The 19,286-nt window shown below is 41.1% G+C and overlaps 1 protein-coding gene and 1 long non-coding RNA gene across 3 annotated transcripts in view; one reads left to right on the forward strand and one right to left on the reverse strand.

The window, feature by feature from the left end:
• The window catches only part of LOC148213599 (uncharacterized), an 82,951-nt gene extending 69,841 nt beyond the window's left edge, over positions 1–13,110 (forward strand). Inside the window, exons 4-6 of the long non-coding RNA XR_015794389.1 lie at positions 3,196–3,310; positions 9,566–9,594; positions 9,858–13,110. This is a non-coding gene — a long non-coding RNA (uncharacterized LOC148213599). The remainder of the gene's footprint in view (positions 1–3,195; positions 3,311–9,565; positions 9,595–9,857) is intronic.
• Positions 13,111–13,232: 122 nt separating this feature from the next.
• CHST15 (carbohydrate sulfotransferase 15) overlaps positions 13,233–19,286 on the reverse strand; it is a 78,986-nt gene continuing 72,932 nt past the window's right edge. For both annotated transcript variants that reach the window (XM_025166780.2, XM_007428418.4), the window contains exons 5-8: positions 18,039–18,195; positions 15,706–15,862; positions 14,843–14,990; positions 13,233–13,899 (exon numbers count right to left, since the gene is read on the reverse strand). In XM_025166780.2, coding sequence (XP_025022548.1) covers positions 13,709–13,899; positions 14,843–14,990; positions 15,706–15,862; positions 18,039–18,195 — 653 coding nt within the window. In that variant the 3' untranslated portion in view covers positions 13,233–13,708. The remainder of the gene's footprint in view (positions 13,900–14,842; positions 14,991–15,705; positions 15,863–18,038; positions 18,196–19,286) is intronic.

Below are 19,286 nucleotides of genomic sequence, written 5' to 3' on the forward strand. Positions count from 1 at the left end.
GATCTGGCATTCACGAACGGAAGCAAAATTTTGCGAACGGTGCTGTTTGTGACCCGAATTGGTCGTGAACAGAAGCGTTCGTGACCCGAGGTACCACTGTAACTAAAATTTTCTATTTGTGTTATTTTATGATCTTGAATTTTCCAGGTGTAGGGGTTTTTTTCCCAAAAATTTAGTTTTATCATAGTTAATTTGTAATTGATCTTCTTGGTAATACTTAACTAGTGCCTCGAGTAGGTGTTTCAGACCCAGTCTAGTACATTGAAAGAAGAAATGTACCACTTTAAAAAATAAAAATGCAGAATCAAAAGATCTCTGAGTCAGTTCTTCCTCTACACTTGTCCATATCCGTTTTATACATAAAACAGCTCCAATAGATACATTTTCTTCTACTCTTGTTTTCCCTAGATTGTTCCATTTGGTATCTACAGTAAATCTATCTCCTTCAAGTTCAAAAAGTTTCTTCCTCTGTACTTTTCTTTTTCAGGTTTCTTTATTTCAAAAGGGTTGAAGGAAAAGTAATGCTTCCCACATTAAAAGTCATCAACAGATGGCAGTACTGATCCACTAGAAGCTTTGATAAGTTGTTCAGCATCTGTTCTTTCACTTCAGTTACCGGGAAGTTGCTAGGAGAAAAGGTTATGTTGCTATTGTTCATGAAATGGAAACCTGCAGTGAGTACTTGTCAGTGTCCTTTAAGCAGGACATTTAATTGATTGAATTTTGGACTGCCGAAGGAGTCCTTTCAGTTGGAATTTACTACCAAATGCAGGTTTTTTATTGTGTTGACATGAGTACTGTGCATCACTGGGTCAAAAAAATGTAAAAATGGTAAACCAGGAAAAGGATGTGTGTGATTAAGAATGAAGAGGACAATTTGTGATAGTAATTGTTGCATTTCAAGGCAAGAAAGATTGATGAAGTGATTAAAGACAATTGGCAGATCACTCAAAGGGAAATTGCTGACAAGCTTGGCATTTCACTGGAACATGTGTGTCATATTATTGTTCTTCAATATTGGAAGGTTTGTGCAAGATGAATTCCTTGCATGCTGACAGCAGATATGAAAGATTCAAGAGTTGAAATTTGCCAGCAATTGTTGTCATGCTACAAGAATGAAGGTGAGGAATTTCTGTACAGCATCATGCAGCTAACAAAACATGGGCCGATCATTATGGCTCAGAAACAAAGCATCACTCCCTGGAATATTATCACAAAACTTTTCTTTTTGGCAGGAAACTTTTCTAATAAAATATTATCACCAAAAACTTTCCTTTTTGGCAGGAAAACTCCTGGTTACAGTTTTTAGAACTGCAGATTATGCTATTCACACAGATTTCCTTGAGTTTGGTACCACTATCAACTCAGACCACTACATTCCAACACTCAAAATTTTGAAACCATGGTTAAGCAGAGTTTAGAAGCACAAGGAGAAATTTTTGCTGGGCCTGTTCTTCACAAAACACTCAAGAAGCAATTTGGAAGTTGGATCTTACTCCACACATCATATGATTCAAAATTGACACCATGCAACTGCCACCTTTTTCCAACATTGAAAGAATACTTTTGTGAGTGTCTGTTTGACTCAAATTAAGAGGCTTAAAGGATTAGCAGGACCAGGTGAAAAGACAAAATGCAGAGTTCTTTTGTGATGACTTTAAGGAACTTGCCCATTGTTGGCAGTATTAAGCACAGTAGGGTTCTTTTTTTAGAGAAAGGGTGAGAAAAAGATACATCCATTGTCCACACTCCCTGCCCCCCTTAAGAAAATGTGTGTTGAGAAATTTCAGCTGCACTGTACTGCTCTGAGCTGAGGTCTCAACATCTATGAGAACCATCCTTTGTAGACTAAAAGATATCACAAATCAATGTATGGTAATTTTCAGTACTCCTGGCAGTAATTATGGCTAGTTTCTTTTGTCACTCTCTCTCTCTCATTCTTGTTTTCTCCTAATTTTCTTTCTGTGCAGCAATATAAAATACATGTAATAAAATGATAAATAGAAATGAAGTGTGCAGATTTCTGTAACCTAGCAAGCTTGAGGCTTTTATACAAAATACATAGGATGTTCTTTCCACCATACTGTTTCAGGCTGTCTAGTATCAAATTTAAGAAAAAATTCAAAACATTTCAGTGTTTTTTTATTATCAGAAGTATATTCATTACCAAGAACAACATTCTCCATAGTGGACAGAAGATGGCAGCACAACATAACCTTTTTTTAATCTTGAATCTGGTATTGTCAAAGGTCTGGCTCAGAGCCTGGGTTGGGGACAAGGATCAGGGTAACATTAAACATATGTCCATGGACAATCTGTATGAGGTATCTAAAGAAAATTGCTTTCTAGTTTCTAGCAAAGAGTTTAATGCCTTTTATATACAAAATGCCTTTAGTTTACTTGGAAAACTTTATTAATTCCTGGCAAGATGACAGATACAAAGTTGAAGCAACTTCTTTGTTTAAATTAAGATTATTAGGTTGAAGAAAGACATGTCTGAGAACTGCAATAAACAGGCAATAATGTTTTGTTTTCTTTATAAATGTAAAAATCTGTCTTGGAACAAGGCTAGTATATATTTTCTTCCAACTGTTGAATAGGGCTTTTCTGAGAGTTTATTTCCTACTCTGTTCTGAAGTGACTGAACAGAAGTTAATGGATATTTTTAAATCCACCCTTTCCTTAGTAATTTTGGATCCACACTGACTCTTCCCCCCCCCCCTTCATTCCTATAATTGAAAGGAAATTAGTGGAACTTAAAGGCAAACCATAATTATCTTGTGCATTGGGAGTTATAACACTTGATCTGGCAACAACTTGACAAAATAAATCATTTTAAGGCAAAGGGACATTTCAAAATGGTTGCATTTGAGGTGATAGTGTTGCTAGTACTGGTTCCTGTCCAAACTGGATTGCAGTGCCCTGCTGGTTATCACCAGCTCTTTACCCCTGAGAATAAAAGGGGAAAATTCTCAGGCATGTGGGAACAAGATAATCTTTGAATTAAAGAAGTCCATCAACTGTTCAAAGGCTTTATGGAAGGGGGATGTCTTTAGTCATTTTCACTTGGGAAAGCCCAATTAACTTCATTACTTAAATATCAGAAATGCTCCTTATCACTGATAGAAATATGTATTTTGCTATTGTTTTCATCCTTGCTATGTATTTTTATTACTGTATTTTTATTGTATACAGCAATCAACTAGAGAGAACAACTAATTCAGCCCTTCCAGAACACCATTCCTCTCTGGAACATGGGCTTTCTGTGAATGGAACAGGCAGAATGTAACTGTTTATTTAAGTAAAATACGTAAGTAAAAAAAAAAAAAAGTTTTTAAACATCCAGAGGATCCTGCTGAGTGTGTGAGTTTGCATGGATGCATGCATGCCTATTGTCAGAAAACGACAGACACGGGTTCGGTTGTCCAGTAGACAGAAGTTTTTATTGGGCACGTTTGCAAAGGTGGGTCCCTCCCGCAGCAATGGAGGAACCCCGAAGCAAGGTCTGACAGGTTTTTATACCCCCTATCTGTCCTCCCCCTCCTACGAGGGCTTGGCTCACAATCTCACCTTTTTTACCGCCCCGGAGCGCCGCTAATTAACCGCAAAACCGCAGACATTCCACTCAATCAGCGCAATACACATTCCAATCCCCACTTGACCCGACAGCCGCCCCCTGCCGTTTCTCTCCACTCTGGTGCGAACGTGCCTCTTGCCTGCAGTCTTTCCTCCCTCCTGCCGCCCCTCTCCACTCTGGTGCGAACGTGCCTCTTGCCTGCAGTCTTTCCTCCCTCCTGCCACCCCCCCAAGGCTGCCCCATGGTGCACAGCGCTCTCCCCTAGCAAACATGGTTCGTTTGAGGCCCTCACTTCTCCCTGCCTTCTCACAATCCCCCCTTTTTCTTTTCACGCCTCTGTTGGGCCTCAAACCTGGCTAACAGGATTGCTCCCTCGTCCCGGACCCGGGGCTTCACACACTGGGACAGGTAATTCCCACAAGCAGGGAGGCATTGCATTAAGCAACATACTAGGACCAGTAAGGCAATGAAGCCAATGGCTAGTACAGAAAGTTGTTTTAACCAAGCAAAGTTAGGTAACCAACTAGTGAGCCACGACCAATTCCATCCCTCTGGATCCTCGGATATGCGAGAGGCTAAGGTCTCCAACTTGGCTAGTTTTGCTTCAATATAATTCTCATTGTTGGTTAGGTTAAAGCAACAAAGACCTTGAAAAGATTCACAGCCTTGTCCTGCCCTTAATAGGAGATAGTCTATAGCTATCCGATTTTGAATGACCGCCCTCCTGATCTCAGTGACTTCTTCAGTGAGGGCTGCACTGAGAGAGGATGTAAGGTTGACACTTTTAGCCAGGAGGCAGGCCACCTTCCTTAGGTCCAGGTAAGCCCTTCCACTTAGTGCAGGAACCCCTACTAAGGAGAGGGCCAGAGCCATGGCTTCTGTTTCGGACAAGAGTGTCACATCACTCTCACAATCAGATGGCAGCTCCCTTTTTCTTTTTCTCTTTTGATGGGTGCGCTTGCATTGGAGGCAGGGCATATAGAGAGGTCAGGCGCCCTATGGCACAAGGGCCCCCTGAACTATAGGCTGGAACATAGGTGTAAGCTCCATGTCCACATAACAAAAAGAAACCTTTAGGTAGGTATAGAGGGGTTGAGGCGTAAGGGATATTATAGACCCCTCCACAAGTGAAAGCAGGACCTTTTGAGGGCAATGGGGGTACGGTTCTGGGTATTGTTGAAATATACACATTGAGTTGCATTGGTTATCCCCAAGAGATTTAGAGCCATTTGCCTTTGATTAGTCCAGGGTCTTGGTATGGGAGAAGACCCAAAATGATAGAACATCCCCCCCCCCACGGGGATCATCCCCAGTGATCAAAGCTGTCTGTGCCAATTCTACGCCTTTATGTTGGTCATCTCCTCCCCTGCCTTAGTTCAGTTCCTTTTAAGTTTTACTTTGAGTCCGTCTCCCGGTTGGGCAGTCCATGGTCGGGGGTCGGGAGCTCGCTTAACCCGATGGTAGTGGGTCCAACCCCCTGTCAGGTCCGAACCGCTGATTCAGTTGTCAGGAGAACTTGGTATGGTCCCTCCCAAGACGGCTTCAGCTTCTCATCCTTCCACGTCTTTATCAGGACCCAATCCTCTGGCTTGTGGGGGTGTTGGTCTTTCAGCAAGGGGGCCGTTGAGCGAGGAGTCCCTGTTTTCTTAGAGACAAGAGAGATTGTGACAGTACCAAGAGATACTTTCTCAGGAAGGCATCCTTTAGCTCGGGGATAGGCTCTCCCATTGGAGCCAGGAAAGGTCTTCCCATCATCAGCTCGAATGGGGAGACCCCCACATCCTTGCGAGGGGCTGTCCGCATTCGAAGCAGGGCAACCGGAAGTGTCTTTGTCCAAGGTAGCCCTGTTTCCAATCCCAGTTTGTTGAGATGTTGCTTCAACACCCCGTTGGCCCTTCCCACTTTCCCACTGGAGTCAGGATGCCAAGGGGTGTGGAGTTCCCATCGAACCCCCAGGCTCCAGTACCACAGCTTTACAGTGTCTACCAAAGCCTGCACCCACCGTGAGACCCTTCGTGCAGTTTCTCCACCATCCCCCTCATGTCAGCACGGCTCACTACTGGGGTCCCCTCAATTGTAACCCAATGACCTGCTTCCTCCCTGCAACCTTCCCTTTCCAGCAGCTGTGAGTAAACCCCGTTCCAGCCAAATTTTCCCGAAAGTGTGCACTACTCCCCAGGCGTATCGCGAGTCTGTGTAGACGGTGAGGGACACTCCCTTTCCCAACTCTAGTGCCCGTTTCAAAGCGTGCACTTCACACAGCTGAGCCGACCAGTCCGCTGGTAGTGCCCCCTTCTCTATTGTCTCTCCCTCCGCAGTCACTATCGCGTACCCTGACTTCCTTTGTCCCTGCTCTACTCGGCTAGACCCATCCACAAATCAGACCTCACCCTCCTCCAGCGGGACCTCCTGCAGGTCCTCCCGGGTCTTTGTTTGCAGCTGCAACAGGGTGGAGCACTCGTGCTCCGCCGGCTCCCATTCTTTCCGCTCCCCCGCAAGAAACTCCGCTGGGTTCAAATTCCTGTCTGTTCCTACCACCACATCAGGACTTATCCGGAGAACTGTCTCATATTTCAACATCCTCCCTTCTGTCATCCAAGCAGCCGCCTGCTGACTAAGCACACTTAAGATCTGATGGGGTGAATGGACAATCACTGGGCTCCCAAAAGTGAGTTTTTTCCCTTCTGTCACTAACACAGCAGCGGCAGCCACTGCCTGCACACAAGTCGGCCATCCCCTCACCACTGGTTCTAGGGCTTTGCTCAGGAAGGCCACTGGTTGATATTTCCCAGCCCGTCTCTGAGTCAGCACTCCAATGGCAGTTCCCCCATGGGCTGTAACGTATAGGTGAAAAGGGGGGGGCAAGTTCGGTACAGCCAGAGCCGGGGCCGTCACCAGGCTCCTTCGTAATTCTCCCCACTTCTCTGTGTCCCCGTCTGTCCATTCTACCCTGTCAGATGATCCTTTCAACTTCTCATACAGAAACTGAGCCTTGCTCATGTACTCATCTATCCATAGCCGGCAATATCCTACTAGACCCAGAAACCGCCGCACCTCTGTTTTAGTATGAGGGGGCTTCAACTGCATTATCCCCTGTATCCGAGAAGGATCAATCAACTTCTCGCCCTTCCGGAGTACATGTCCTAAATACTTGACCTCCCTTTCCACAAATTGGACCTTCCCTTTTGACACCTTCAATCCTTCCTCAGCCAACCAGTTCAATAAAGCCACTGAATCTTCTCTCACCTTTACTTCCTTCTCTCCAGACACCAACAAATCATCCACATACTGCAGCACCCGAGAACCCCCAGGGGCCCGGAACCCCTGGAGTTTCTCTTCCAATGCCTGTCCAAACAAGAGGGGCTCTCGGTGTACCTCTGGGGCAGCACCGTCCATCTCAGTTGTTGCTTCAGCCCACGCCTCCCATCCCGGGACAGCGGGTATTGGGCTTGCCGCAAACCCGTCACCCCTGGTTTCAAGGGGATGCTAATTGGGGCGATGCGAAACCGACCCGCCCCCCCTCCCCTGCCCATACCTCAGGGTTCACAACCTCCACGTCCGCCTCTCGCAACAAACACATCCTTTCTGCCTGTTCCACATTCCACAACTCCACTACTAGACTACCCATTAGATCCCTTCCCAGCAAGTTCACTCTCGCCTGTGGGATCAGTAACACATCTGCAGTTACCTCCTTCCCATTCCACTCCAGTCTCACTCCCTCCAGTACGTCTGCCTTGACCGGAGAGCCTCCCACCCCCATCACCGATACCGACGTGCCCCGGGATTTCGCAATCCCTGGGATCGGTTGGCACAGCGATGTTCGAGAGGCTCCGGTGTCCACGAGGAACTGCTGTTCCTCGCCAGTGGGACCCACCGTGATGTTTACCAAGGGTTCCCCGTGGGTCCCGGTTGGGGAACCATGACCCCCCTAGTCGTACAGGGGGAAACTCCTCTCATGTTCTCCCGATGTTCAGCATTATTGGGATCCCAATTTGGGTCTGCCAGAGGGAATTTAGTATCTGCGGCCGGGGCATTTGGGACATTTGCATTCCTTTGCTCCCAAGCCCCGAGCGCAGCTCGCCAAATCTGGCCCCTCTCTTCTGGCGTATAGAGGTGGGCTAAAATGTAATTCAGTTCCCCCAGGAGTATTCCACCGGGCCGAGAAAAAGTTCCAATTGTTCGGCGGCGGTATGGGCGTTCTCTTGCATACGAGGGAGGGTCTCTTTTTTTTTTTTTCCCACAACTCACTGGGTTTGATGGGAACCGTTAAGTAACTGGTGACAGCCACCTCCTGTGCGTTCGTTCCGTTCGGGACCTCCAGGACGGGGAAGGCACTGGCCGAACTTAGAATAAAGGGCAAGTTCTGAATGTCTTGGTTCAGCTGGTCCAGCTCAACATCACCCTCATAGGGTGGGGGCGCCGGAGGGGGAGCGGTAGGAAGAGGAGGAGGAGGAGGAGGTGGCGGCCCCCATTGAGGTCCAGTCAGCCAGAGGTCCTCCTCATCCTCCTGTTCTTTTTGAACAAAAATTTTGGCTAACTTGGGTCGAGGCCCCTCCCAATGAACATGGAACCAGACTTCCACATAGGGTTCCTGTGTTAACATTTTATGCTCCACAATGTAGTTTTTTAGTTGGGTCACCCAGTAATTACTGGGGATTCCAAGAGTATCCCAATGGTAGGGGAATTCGGGGTCCACTAGTGGATATTTTGGCCATTCTTTACTGCACAAAGTTATCATGGTCGGTTTTTCCAGACCCCTGGTGAATGGACACAACCAGGGTGTCTCCCATTGTTGCAACAATTGTCCTAATGGAGAATCCGTGGGGATTCCCCCTACTGCGTTTTTCCCACTGGCCCCTGGCCTTACACTCTTACTCTGCGCCTTACCCATCCTTCCTGACTACGTTTCCCACCTTACAGAAGGTCCCGGACTCTTCTGTCCCCTTGCGGCGTCCAACGCCTCGTAACCACGCTAATCTCCCCGAGATTATGGGTAGGTTGTACTCACCAGACCTCCCAGAGGTCCCCTCGTCGGCCGACTTCCTCTTTACTTCTGTCTGACTGGCGATTGGAGTCCCGTCCCGGACCCGACTTCGGTGAAAACGGGAGACACCTCAACGGGGTGTTACGGCCGATTACTCACCGGTTCCCCACAGTCCGGTCCACGTCGAGGACTCCTGGCTGGCTCGCCAATTTTGTCAGAAAACGACAGACACGGGTTCGGTTGTCCAGTAGACAGAAGTTTTTATTGGGCACGTTTGCAAAGGTGGGTCCCTCCCGCAGCAATGGAGGAACCCCGAAGCAAGGTCTGACAGGTTTTTATACCCCCTATCTGTCCTCCCCCTCCTACGAGGGCTTGGCTCACAATCTCACCTTTTTACCGCCCCGGAGCGCCGCTAATTAACCGCAAAACCGCAGACATTCCACTCAATCAGCGCAATACACATTCCAATCCCCACTTGACCCGACAGCCGCCCCCTGCCGTTTCTCTCCACTCTGGTGCGAACGTGCCTCTTGCCTGCAGTCTTTCCTCCCTCCTGCCGCCCCCCCAAGGCTGCCCCATGGTGCACAGCGCTCTCCCCTAGCAAACATGGTTCGTTTGAGGCCCTCACTTCTCCCTGCCTTCTCACACTATGTATAAGTATTCCTGTGTTCTCAGTTGCCTTGCAGTTGACATTGCTGCAATTTGTATTTTGACAGTATGTACTGCTGCCAGAAAACCTACTCCAGCTGGGCATCATTTTTACTTTGGTACATTTTCCTTCTCATTGAGAGCCAAATATGTATTCTACAAAGAACAGCTCAAGAAAAGAGCTCTTTACTTTCTCTCATTTAAATGGACTAGAATACTGCCAGGTACAGTAGGCTACGTTGCCACCTCCTCATTCAATTAGTAAGCAGAGCAACTTCTTTATGAAATAACTCCCCAAAACAAATTTCTTTTTATTCCAAGCTACAACTAGTGACTTGTCTGTTTGTGTCTTACAGAGCCTCTGTGTTTTAGAGCCCAGGAACCGGTGAGCAAGTGCTATATCATAAAGCTGATTCAATTAGAACAGTGTGCTTCAACTGTATTATAATGTGTATCTGTATTGTATTTTATCAAGTCTAATAATAATGCCAGTGCACTCACATTGGAAACAATATCCCTAGCAACTGATATTGCTATGTTGAAAGCAGTAGATCTACTCCCAAATTGGCCAGGGGGAGAAAAACTCATTTTTCACTACTGAAATCAGAAATCATCTGCTGATTTTTTATTTCACTCTTTTGTTTCCAGCACAGCAACAACTCAGACAAAGAATGTAACAAGAACTCAAAGAACTATGCGCATTATGGAAAAACCTGGTGTAGAGAAAACTCAGTGGGAGAGGACAGACAAATGATATAAGCAAGTCAAAAGGATGAATTTATGTGTATGTGTAAGAGACATAAAGAGTTATTGTTTTCTCTCACATGCCACATTAGGAAAAAAAAAATGGGATAGCAAGAAAGTTAACTTCATCTTGGTACCAAATCCATTTATACCAACAGAAGAGAAAGATACAACAGTGTTGTGGATGAATGTTGGTATTATGCTGTGCCATGTTCAGGAGGTTGTAATAAGTCTCCAGCTAATCAATGTGAGTCTACATTTTCTGTATTATCTGTTCACGGGAATGGCAGTAAGATGTTTTTCCTTGAAACTGCAGCCTTGATCAGAGTATTTTTAACAGACCATCAGTAGCAGAGCACAGAGTCTTCTTCAGATCAAAGTTCAAGCTAAAATGAAAATACAGAGCCTAACTATAAATCAAATGATGTAGTCATCAGCCAGACCAGAGCTTCCAAGGCTTATGAAAACAGGCAGCAGAATAGCAAGGACACGGTCACCCAGGCTAGAAAAAGGGGCAGCTGAAACAAGCGAAAGGAACTTACTACAGGGGAGGCAGGTACCAGGAAGAGCATTGTTCCCCCCTCTATTCTAGGAATATCATGGACTGCATTGTCCTTTAGGCTTATGTTAAACCTTTTCACTGATATTTGTTTTTCTCTCTACTTTGTCAGACTGGGCAATCTGTCAAGACTTTCATGTATCATTTAAGCAATTGTACAGCAAGGTCCTGGTCAGCTACTTTCAGCTGATTCGTGTCCTGAATCAAACCAGGAACTCTTGGCATCTGAGTCAGTGAAATGTTCTAATCAGGTTCTATTTCTCCATCAGATTCATCCAAGGATGTCTGTGTTGTGGTGACATATGCATTTGAACTGATGAACTTGAAAGTGGAAAAGACTACTAAAAAGATCAGAAATAGGGGAGAAATGGAACAAAGGATACAAGAAAGAAAGAAAAGTATGATTAGGGCCCAGTTGAGTACAATATACCTTGAAGAAGATAACTGTTTGTGTACTATTCATTCTAGTTTTAACAGACGTCTGCATGTTAAGGCTAGTCAAGCAGCAATATTATACCATATGCCTATATAACAAATTGAATGGAATGAATGAATAAATATATAAATAAATTCTGCCATACAAACAGCTTCTCTACTTGTCTGAAGTGAAAGCTCAGGTTTTATCCATTCTCACCCACTTTCTCTTTTGAAATTATTATAATTGGATTCCTGAAATTTTGTTCTGCTGCCCACAGAATGCTGCAAGCTTTCCCTACCTCATCTTTCAGCTGATTCTTAAGCAATTTGAGTTACCCAAGATGTTCCGGAACTAAATGTTTCCTGAGCAAAATTTGCTTTTTCAGCTATTTAAGAATTCAAATCACTATGGAGTGAAGCAAAACTGCAAAACTTTCAGCTATAGATATGTGTTGTTTTGTAGACACACACACACACGCACTCACTCACCAGTGTCAGCCTTTTGAGTTAGGCCAGGTCACCACAAGAATTACTGGAACGCTATTTTTGTTGGCATAATAGAATCTTGAAAGCCTGTCAGCTTCCCTTTGCCCTCCCTTACACCAAAGAGAACCAAGGTAGGATTATCGTTTCTTTTTTACCCCGTCTTCTTTTCCAGGGCTAAGTTGGGGCTTATTTAGCCATTCTTGCATTCCTTCTTCACATTTATCTCCAAACTCCTCTATTATATCTCTCTCTCTGAACTATAGTGTTAGTACCCAGGATCAACCAAATTATTTGGGTCCCTGAGGCAAAAAATCCCAGAAACTCCCTCTGTCATAATTAACAATGTAGGGAAAGCATGCAGAACATAGCTTCTGGAATTCTTTCCAATCTCCATGAGAAGCATGTATGTGACAAAATAAGATGTGTCTCTGTGTATTTGTGTGCACTGGGAAGCACAGGGCAGGCTACCTATGCACTGGGTCATGTGTCCAGAAGTAAGGAAGGCTTAGAATGGAAAGTCAGCAGGCTTCCAGGGTGCTGCCCAACTGCCTTTCTCATAGGAATACATATGGGGAATTTCTGGAATGTTTTTCTCTTGGATCCCAAGCCAGCTGCGGCTTCATTTTCAATTCTGATTTTTCTTTTGAGGTTTCTCCTGCCACATCAAATTTGATTCCATTCTGTACAGGTTTTGGAGAATAACCCTGCTGATGGACAGACTGATGGAGAGAGTCCCAAGCTAGTTTCTTTAGGTAGTTTCTTTCCCATATTCCACTAGAATAGGAAAAAAAGAAAAGGCAACGACAACAACACATTAAAGACGCCCTGTTTCTTCACAGTATTAAAAATCCGCTACCCAAGGTCTCTTCCGCATTCTATCTAATGGTAGATGATATCCTGATATCAATACACGGACATAATGAAGAGCTACTTTTTAAAATATGGCTAGAGATACAATTACCAGACTCAATGAAGCAGTTATTTTTATGTTCTTTCTCTTTTTTCATTACTACTATTGTGCCTTGCTGCTGCAGGGAGAACATAGGATTTCAATTAATTAAACTGATCAAAAGTCAATCAGGCAGTGACCATCTTAGCCAGAACACAGAATTAGTTTGGTCAATATTTCTTGACTAGGTAAAATTTGACTTGTTAAATACATTTAATCCTTTTTGGAGTTTTAATTATTTTAGCTTTTTCCTGAGACTAAATTGAGGACTGTTCCGACTAAACTCTCACTCTTTTCCGTAGTCCTTGGATTTGTACCATGTTGGATACAGATTGAAATAACATTTAAATAAAGCAACTGAAATACATCATTTTATCACTTCCCTCACACACAAACTCACGCAAACATTTTATTCTATTTTCTTGTAAATTGATCCAGAGTTTTCTTGTCTTAATCTGGTGATTTAGTATAACTTCTCAGCCTTCAATTTGATTTAATCATTGAAAGTGGGAAACTCTTGACTTATGTTGTTAACAGTAATATAATTGTGCCTTGAGCCCACTTAAATAAAACATTCTATTAAGCAAGTTGCTTTATTATGTTTCAAGTTACATACTTCAGGTAAATTTAATGGGCTTATTATGGGTGCAAAGGCTACCTGCTGAATAATACTGTATTTACTTAGAGGGGAAACCATTTATTCCTAAATGGAATGAGATGGTTGTCCTAGATACCATTGTATGAAGGCAGTTGTGTTGTTATTTTACTGTTGTCTAATATTCTTGGGGAGGGGGAGTTTTTTTTAATTCCAGGGTCATCCTCATTTAAATTAAATATGATGTGTTGAAGTAAAAATGAGACCACTAGGTTAAAATTAATTAACTTTTAATGGTTAAAAAGCTATTTTAAACAGTTTCCAAAGAATGCAAGATATATTTTAAAAGTGAGAATGAATGTGCCTTTTAGATATATAGTGCTTATTTCTGTATTGTAATACAGTTATTTTAAAACCAGAGGATTTAAGATTGCTTCAACCAAACCTATATGTACACTGTTCTTTTGTTGAGAAAAAAAAAATCAAAATTCATTATGTTCTTCTTTGGAAATCCAGTTCATATTCCATCATTCCTCAATCAGTTCCCATGCTGACTCAAGTTCTTGGGGTCACAGCCCTAACACACTTGAAGGACTCCAGTGTGGAAAAGAATATTGTATAATAACAAGTAAGAGAAACATCAAAATGCAGATTTAGTGACTTCACAATGGGTAATTATTTACATCTGAAAAACAAAATTTTAAAAAATATATCTTTTTCTCTCCAGTAGTGGCTCTGAAATGGTTAAATCAGGACTTTTTCCATAAAAAAGCTTCATCAGAAAGAACTTCAGCAAGTTTTTTGTTGAAAGGCTGATAGAACTCACGCAGAATTTCTTTTGTGACAGGCAACATAGGACCTAGATTCCGGTCTTCTGGTCTTCTAGTGTTTGATGCAGGACTTTTAGTAATTAGAGCTTCTTGTTTTTCACTTAACGCACCTATGATAAAATATATTTATAATCATATATAGTTTTGCTTATTCATTTTCTTAAGCATTTCCAAGTTATACAACATTCAATAAACAGGTAAACCTTTGAATGCTACAGGTTGTGGCTTAAACAGAAAGCATAAATGACTTTTGCTTTTTTGTATTGTTTGATGTAACACGCACACCTTTTCTCCTTAATCTGGGTAAAAATATAGTTGATGTTAAATATAGGTCAACATAAGTGATACGGCAAAGGCTGCACTCCAAAAAGAGATGAGGCCAGGATAAAGAAATGGGCAGAGATAAACTAAACTAAAAGATAAAACTAAATGTGATGTCATTGAAATGTAATTAAAATAACTTAAACACAATTTTAACATGTTTCTTCCAATCTGTAATATTAAACATTACAGTTCAGTGGCTCAGGAGGCTACTCAAGGCAAATGCATGCATCTCTGACCTCAAAGTGAACTTTTGTGAGAAAAGCCCACATTGTTCCATCTAAACAATCCACGGAAGACCATTTCTATTTAGACATCACTACTATTTTACTGGTAGCTCTCTTAAATCTACCTACAAATTCTTCTCTCAAAGAAGATGCAGTATGTCTGAAGGGTATGTGAAGTAGGTTATAATGAAATAAAAATTAGTGTATCTATTAAGTTAAAGGAAATTTGAAAGATTAAGTTAAACTGATAGCACTCCTCAGTTCAAAATAACAGTTAGAATGCATGAAACTGAATAGACTGGTGGATAGCAAATGAACTGATTAAAATATTATATTTAAAGCTCAGAGCTGTAGAAATATGCCAGTTACCAGTTCCTTCCAAGATGAATGTCTTTGGTGCTAACTCTTTCTACAGCTGAGGAAAAGGAATATGGTTGACAAGCCTTAGAAAATACAAGACAGTCACAATAAGCCAATGATGGATATGCTTAACTAAAATTCCTACCTAAATCAAGAAACTGGAACACTGTGTGCATGGTTAATTTAACATTGGATGCATGATCCTCCAACCGGAGAACTAATATTTGATCTTTATTAAAAATCGTCAGCCAGTCAAGGAGGAAAACAACATACAGACCAACCTGAAGTCTTACCTAAGAGAGAGAGAGAGAGAGAGAGAAAAGAGCTATAGTAAATTCCTCCAGATACACTTATATTCACATGGTAGGGCAACCCAGGTAGAGAGGGTTCTGGGAGGCAAATGCAAGGGGAGATGAAATGGTTGATTGGGAAGTGATGGACAGGAATATAGCAGTGGGTAAACTGGCAGGTAGGTGTGGAAAAGGGTCATGTTAGGGGATGGGGACAAGCAATGGGGAAACACATGCATTTATGATCATATATAATTTGATAAAAAAGTGTATTTGTTTAATTTATAGAGCTATACAAAAATGAAATTAAAACTATTTGCAGTGCATGCAAACTGACATAGAACAGATTAATCTATCTCTATTTTAGATGAGCTTCCAAAATCCTTCCTTCACTCACTCTATTGGCATCATTTTTTTATGTCCAACTTTTTGGGAGGACATAAAAAAGGGAAAGAAGTCAATAGCACTCAAATTAAATCAACATTTCATTCTTACAAACTGTATATCCTTAGAAACTACTCTCAACTTTGACAACCGGATGTTGGAGAAAAGAACTCTAACCTAGCAACCCTGTGTGCATTTTTTTTTTAAAGAAAGAACAATCATATGCATTCTCAGTTATTGGATTTTATAAAGTACTTGGTTCTTACACATTCTGACACTGTGGTAATACTTGGCTTCGGAGTAGTTAATCAAATTTGAAATGAAATGTACATACTGGCATGGCATTATTAAGGGTGTTGTTGTATACACAGGCTCTCAAAGAGTAATCCGTCAAGCAATTCTCAAAGAGCTGCAATGACTCAGCCACTTTTTCATGGAAGTCTTCTACAGATTTATTAGCACTTGCAAAGTAGAGATAATCAGAATATAATCTATGAATGAAAAAATATATAAAGAATTGAATTGTAATTATAAGGCATGCCATCTAGTTAATAGAAATAATAAATCAACAGCTACTGTCTAGGGAAGAAACAAAGGATATTATTTATATCATAAATCTTGTTTTTCTCAGTAGAACTTTGTTGGCTCAGATGCCCTAAGGAAAGAGCTTCTTTCAGATTTATTGACAACTTGAGAGTATCAAGTAATCTTCATTCCAGTCAAAACTACCACAAATTGTCAAGCTGCTCCAAGTTGCCCAAGAACCTAACAATAGTGAAATTTATTTTCCAAACATCAAATCAAATTTTTATTACAGTCATAGACATTCCAAACATGTTCCCATCATATCATTATTCCTATCACAGCTTTTTTGTGACAAATGAATAAAAAATCATAGAAAACTTTGCAAGATCTAATTATTATATTGCTACTTAGTCTCTTTGTTACCTTATCATTCTTATCTAACAATCTATATAACACTGGAAGTACCCAGTTCTTGGTTCTATATTGTCTCCTATACAATGTATAGAGAATTTTCTTGGAGCTCCACCTTCTGTATGACCAAATCAATTAACCTAGTGATGACCCATTCATATTACCTTCATTTATCACTTTCTTCAGTTCTCCCTAGCCAGATAATTGTGCAAAGAATTTAAGAAGCTATGTTTCCTCCGGTAGCATGGAACTGAGTAGGCATGTTCACATGATATGCTTCACTAAATCACAGAGGGGTTATTGTGCTATACAAACAGGCAAACCAGAAACCTAATCCAGAGGAGGAGACCTTTAGCCTGAAACTACTCTAGGCTAAAGTAACTCCAGCTGTAGCATCTTTTCCATTGGCAAAAGACAGATGAAAATCTAGAGAAACCATTAAACAGCACTCCATCTTTGACTATTGTAATTTTCACACATATCCCATGGGGTAAAAAGAGGGCAGAAGGAGGTGGATAATCCAATTCTGCCTGAAACTGCACCAATTCCAATCATATCATCTGATTTTCAAATTATTTTTTTCATTCACTCAGTTACCATAGATCAGATGCTGCCTTAAGGACCTACCTACCAATTTACTGTAGGTAATGATGAGTCATGTGAACAGCCCATATTGGCTGGCATAACATTTCTTCTCCTTATGCAAAATGTTGGATGTAAACTATTCCATTAAGAGATTTATCTGTAGACTACTTATTTACCTGGAAGTTACTAACATAGCATTTGCATAAAAAATAGTTATTTTTAAGGCAATGACTTTAAACTTTAAAAAAGCAATCATTTGATGTTGGAATTTAACAGTGACAGCTTTCATTAAACCGAATTTAATATTTTGAACTATTTGTTAAAGTATATTTCTGGTAGCCGTTTATTTTTCAGATGTTGTAGTAGAGAGGTTAAGCCACCCAGGAGTTGAACAAGTGGTTTATTTATTCCTATGCTGTGTATAGCAGATTAGCATATCTGTAAGTCTACACATTCTAATTCACAACTGGAAGAACTGCTTATAGTCATAATGATGGCAAACAAAGAATTATATTAAATGTGCCAAACATTTAAAAGAGATCTAGAAAAAGTAAGTATGCAATGCCTAACGCAAGTAATATTAGTGGAAACCAACAGCTAATACCATCTTCTTCATTTAGGTGCAGGGGCATTTGTAGGGAAGATTTTTAAAAAGTCCAGATGGCTGCCACAAGTGCAGAATTGAAGCCAGACCACTTCTTTTTACATGTATTGCATATGTGATGCACATAAATGAGCAGAGCATCAATTACATCATTGCAGTCACCATATATTAACATATATACAGGGCATGAATCTGGTGTAATACTAGGTAGAAAACTTCATATATATGGTAAAGGTCAACATGCTAGTGATAAGGCATGATCTCTGAAAAGAAATTAATATATCCAAGACAAACAGTGCAGGAGCCTGGTAACATAATTCCCCATCACCACACACTCACACCCACAAAGCGTAGTTTCAACAGTTGAAACATAATATTCCTCTTATCAGATCAGGAGACCTGACATTTATTTGAAAATGGCACCCTTTCTGACTATTCAAGGTTAAAACTTCCTTAAACACTTCTCAGTGCAATGAACTATTAATTACAAGAATATGAAAAAGGAGAAAAATTTTGAAATCTTAGAAATATTGGATGCTCACCTTTCAACAGGATCCCTAAGCATAACAATGAACTTTGCATTTGGCTGGAAGGCATGAATAAAATCTGGTATTAAGAATGGAGGTTCTCCCTCTGTACTGTTGTCATAAAAGAAAATCCAAGCATTGTTGTCCCACATTGTTGAAGCACTTGCCTCTCCTAGAAATGAGGAAATATGTAGATGGTTATCCTTAATTTTAGAGAAATAGAGATTGCTATAAATCAGATTTCCCCAATCTGCCAGTATCCACATGTGTTGTACCTCAACTTCTATCACAGAAACTGGAGATGGGAACTAAAACTCAACATGTAGAAGGTAACAGATTCAAGAAACTACATAAAAGCTTTTGTATCTATGGTATTTATTGATGTGGATGAACCATGTATTCCATTTCCCTTTATATACAAAACATCCTGAAATACTGAGTTTACTTTGTATTGATATTGTTAAATTTATATTTCACTACATTTAAATCCCAATGACTGGGTATACTTCAAAGATATTCACATTTTAAAGAACATTTATTCAAACAAATAATGAAACCCAATGCATGAAGTGATGTATGGATGCAAAAAAAAAAGGATGATTTGCAAAGACAGAAAGGTATCAAGAAGTATACTGGTAAAGTAGATTTAGCTGTTTTCATTCCCCACTCTTAAGATTTTAATTTCCTTGGATTACTGTTTCTTATTTTCTGCACTCTGAATAACACTGCTTATCCTGAAAAAGTATAGCATGATTATTGGTATGTACTTGTTATATCATTCCTGTACATTCCAATGAACTCTGTATGGGATGTTCTCTACTTGCTATGTTCTCAGATTCTTAGGACACACAGTGTCAATAAATATTATTCTTGGACGTGTCAATTTCCCAGACATATTAATGAGAGGTTACACTCAGACCCTATAGCTAATTGTGGCAACTGAGGTTGTATGACTGAATGAAATAAAATTTATCGTTCTACCTATCCAATCTTTTTTTTACAGAATTTGCACTACTGGAATATAGATTATTGAAGGTCCACTATGGGGCATATATGGTGGCACATATGCAGTCATTTATTGTGTCCATTTAATTAGCATAATTGCCAAATGTGTAAATTTCCATTGTTTACTTTGTCATAATTTATGTTTGGCAGTCAGCTCTTCAAAACTTATTAAATATTGATACCACGGACATGCTAGTTCCCATAATATTTTAATTCCCTAGCAATGGCAGTCAAAAGTACATTTCCTACCAGTTGTAG

The sequence above is a fragment of the Python bivittatus genome, unplaced genomic scaffold, assembly GCF_059951505.1.
Source record: "Python bivittatus isolate LINGU-HERP-01145 unplaced genomic scaffold, Pbiv_v1 ctg000980_np1212, whole genome shotgun sequence".
Taxonomy (NCBI): domain Eukaryota; kingdom Metazoa; phylum Chordata; class Lepidosauria; order Squamata; family Pythonidae; genus Python; species Python bivittatus.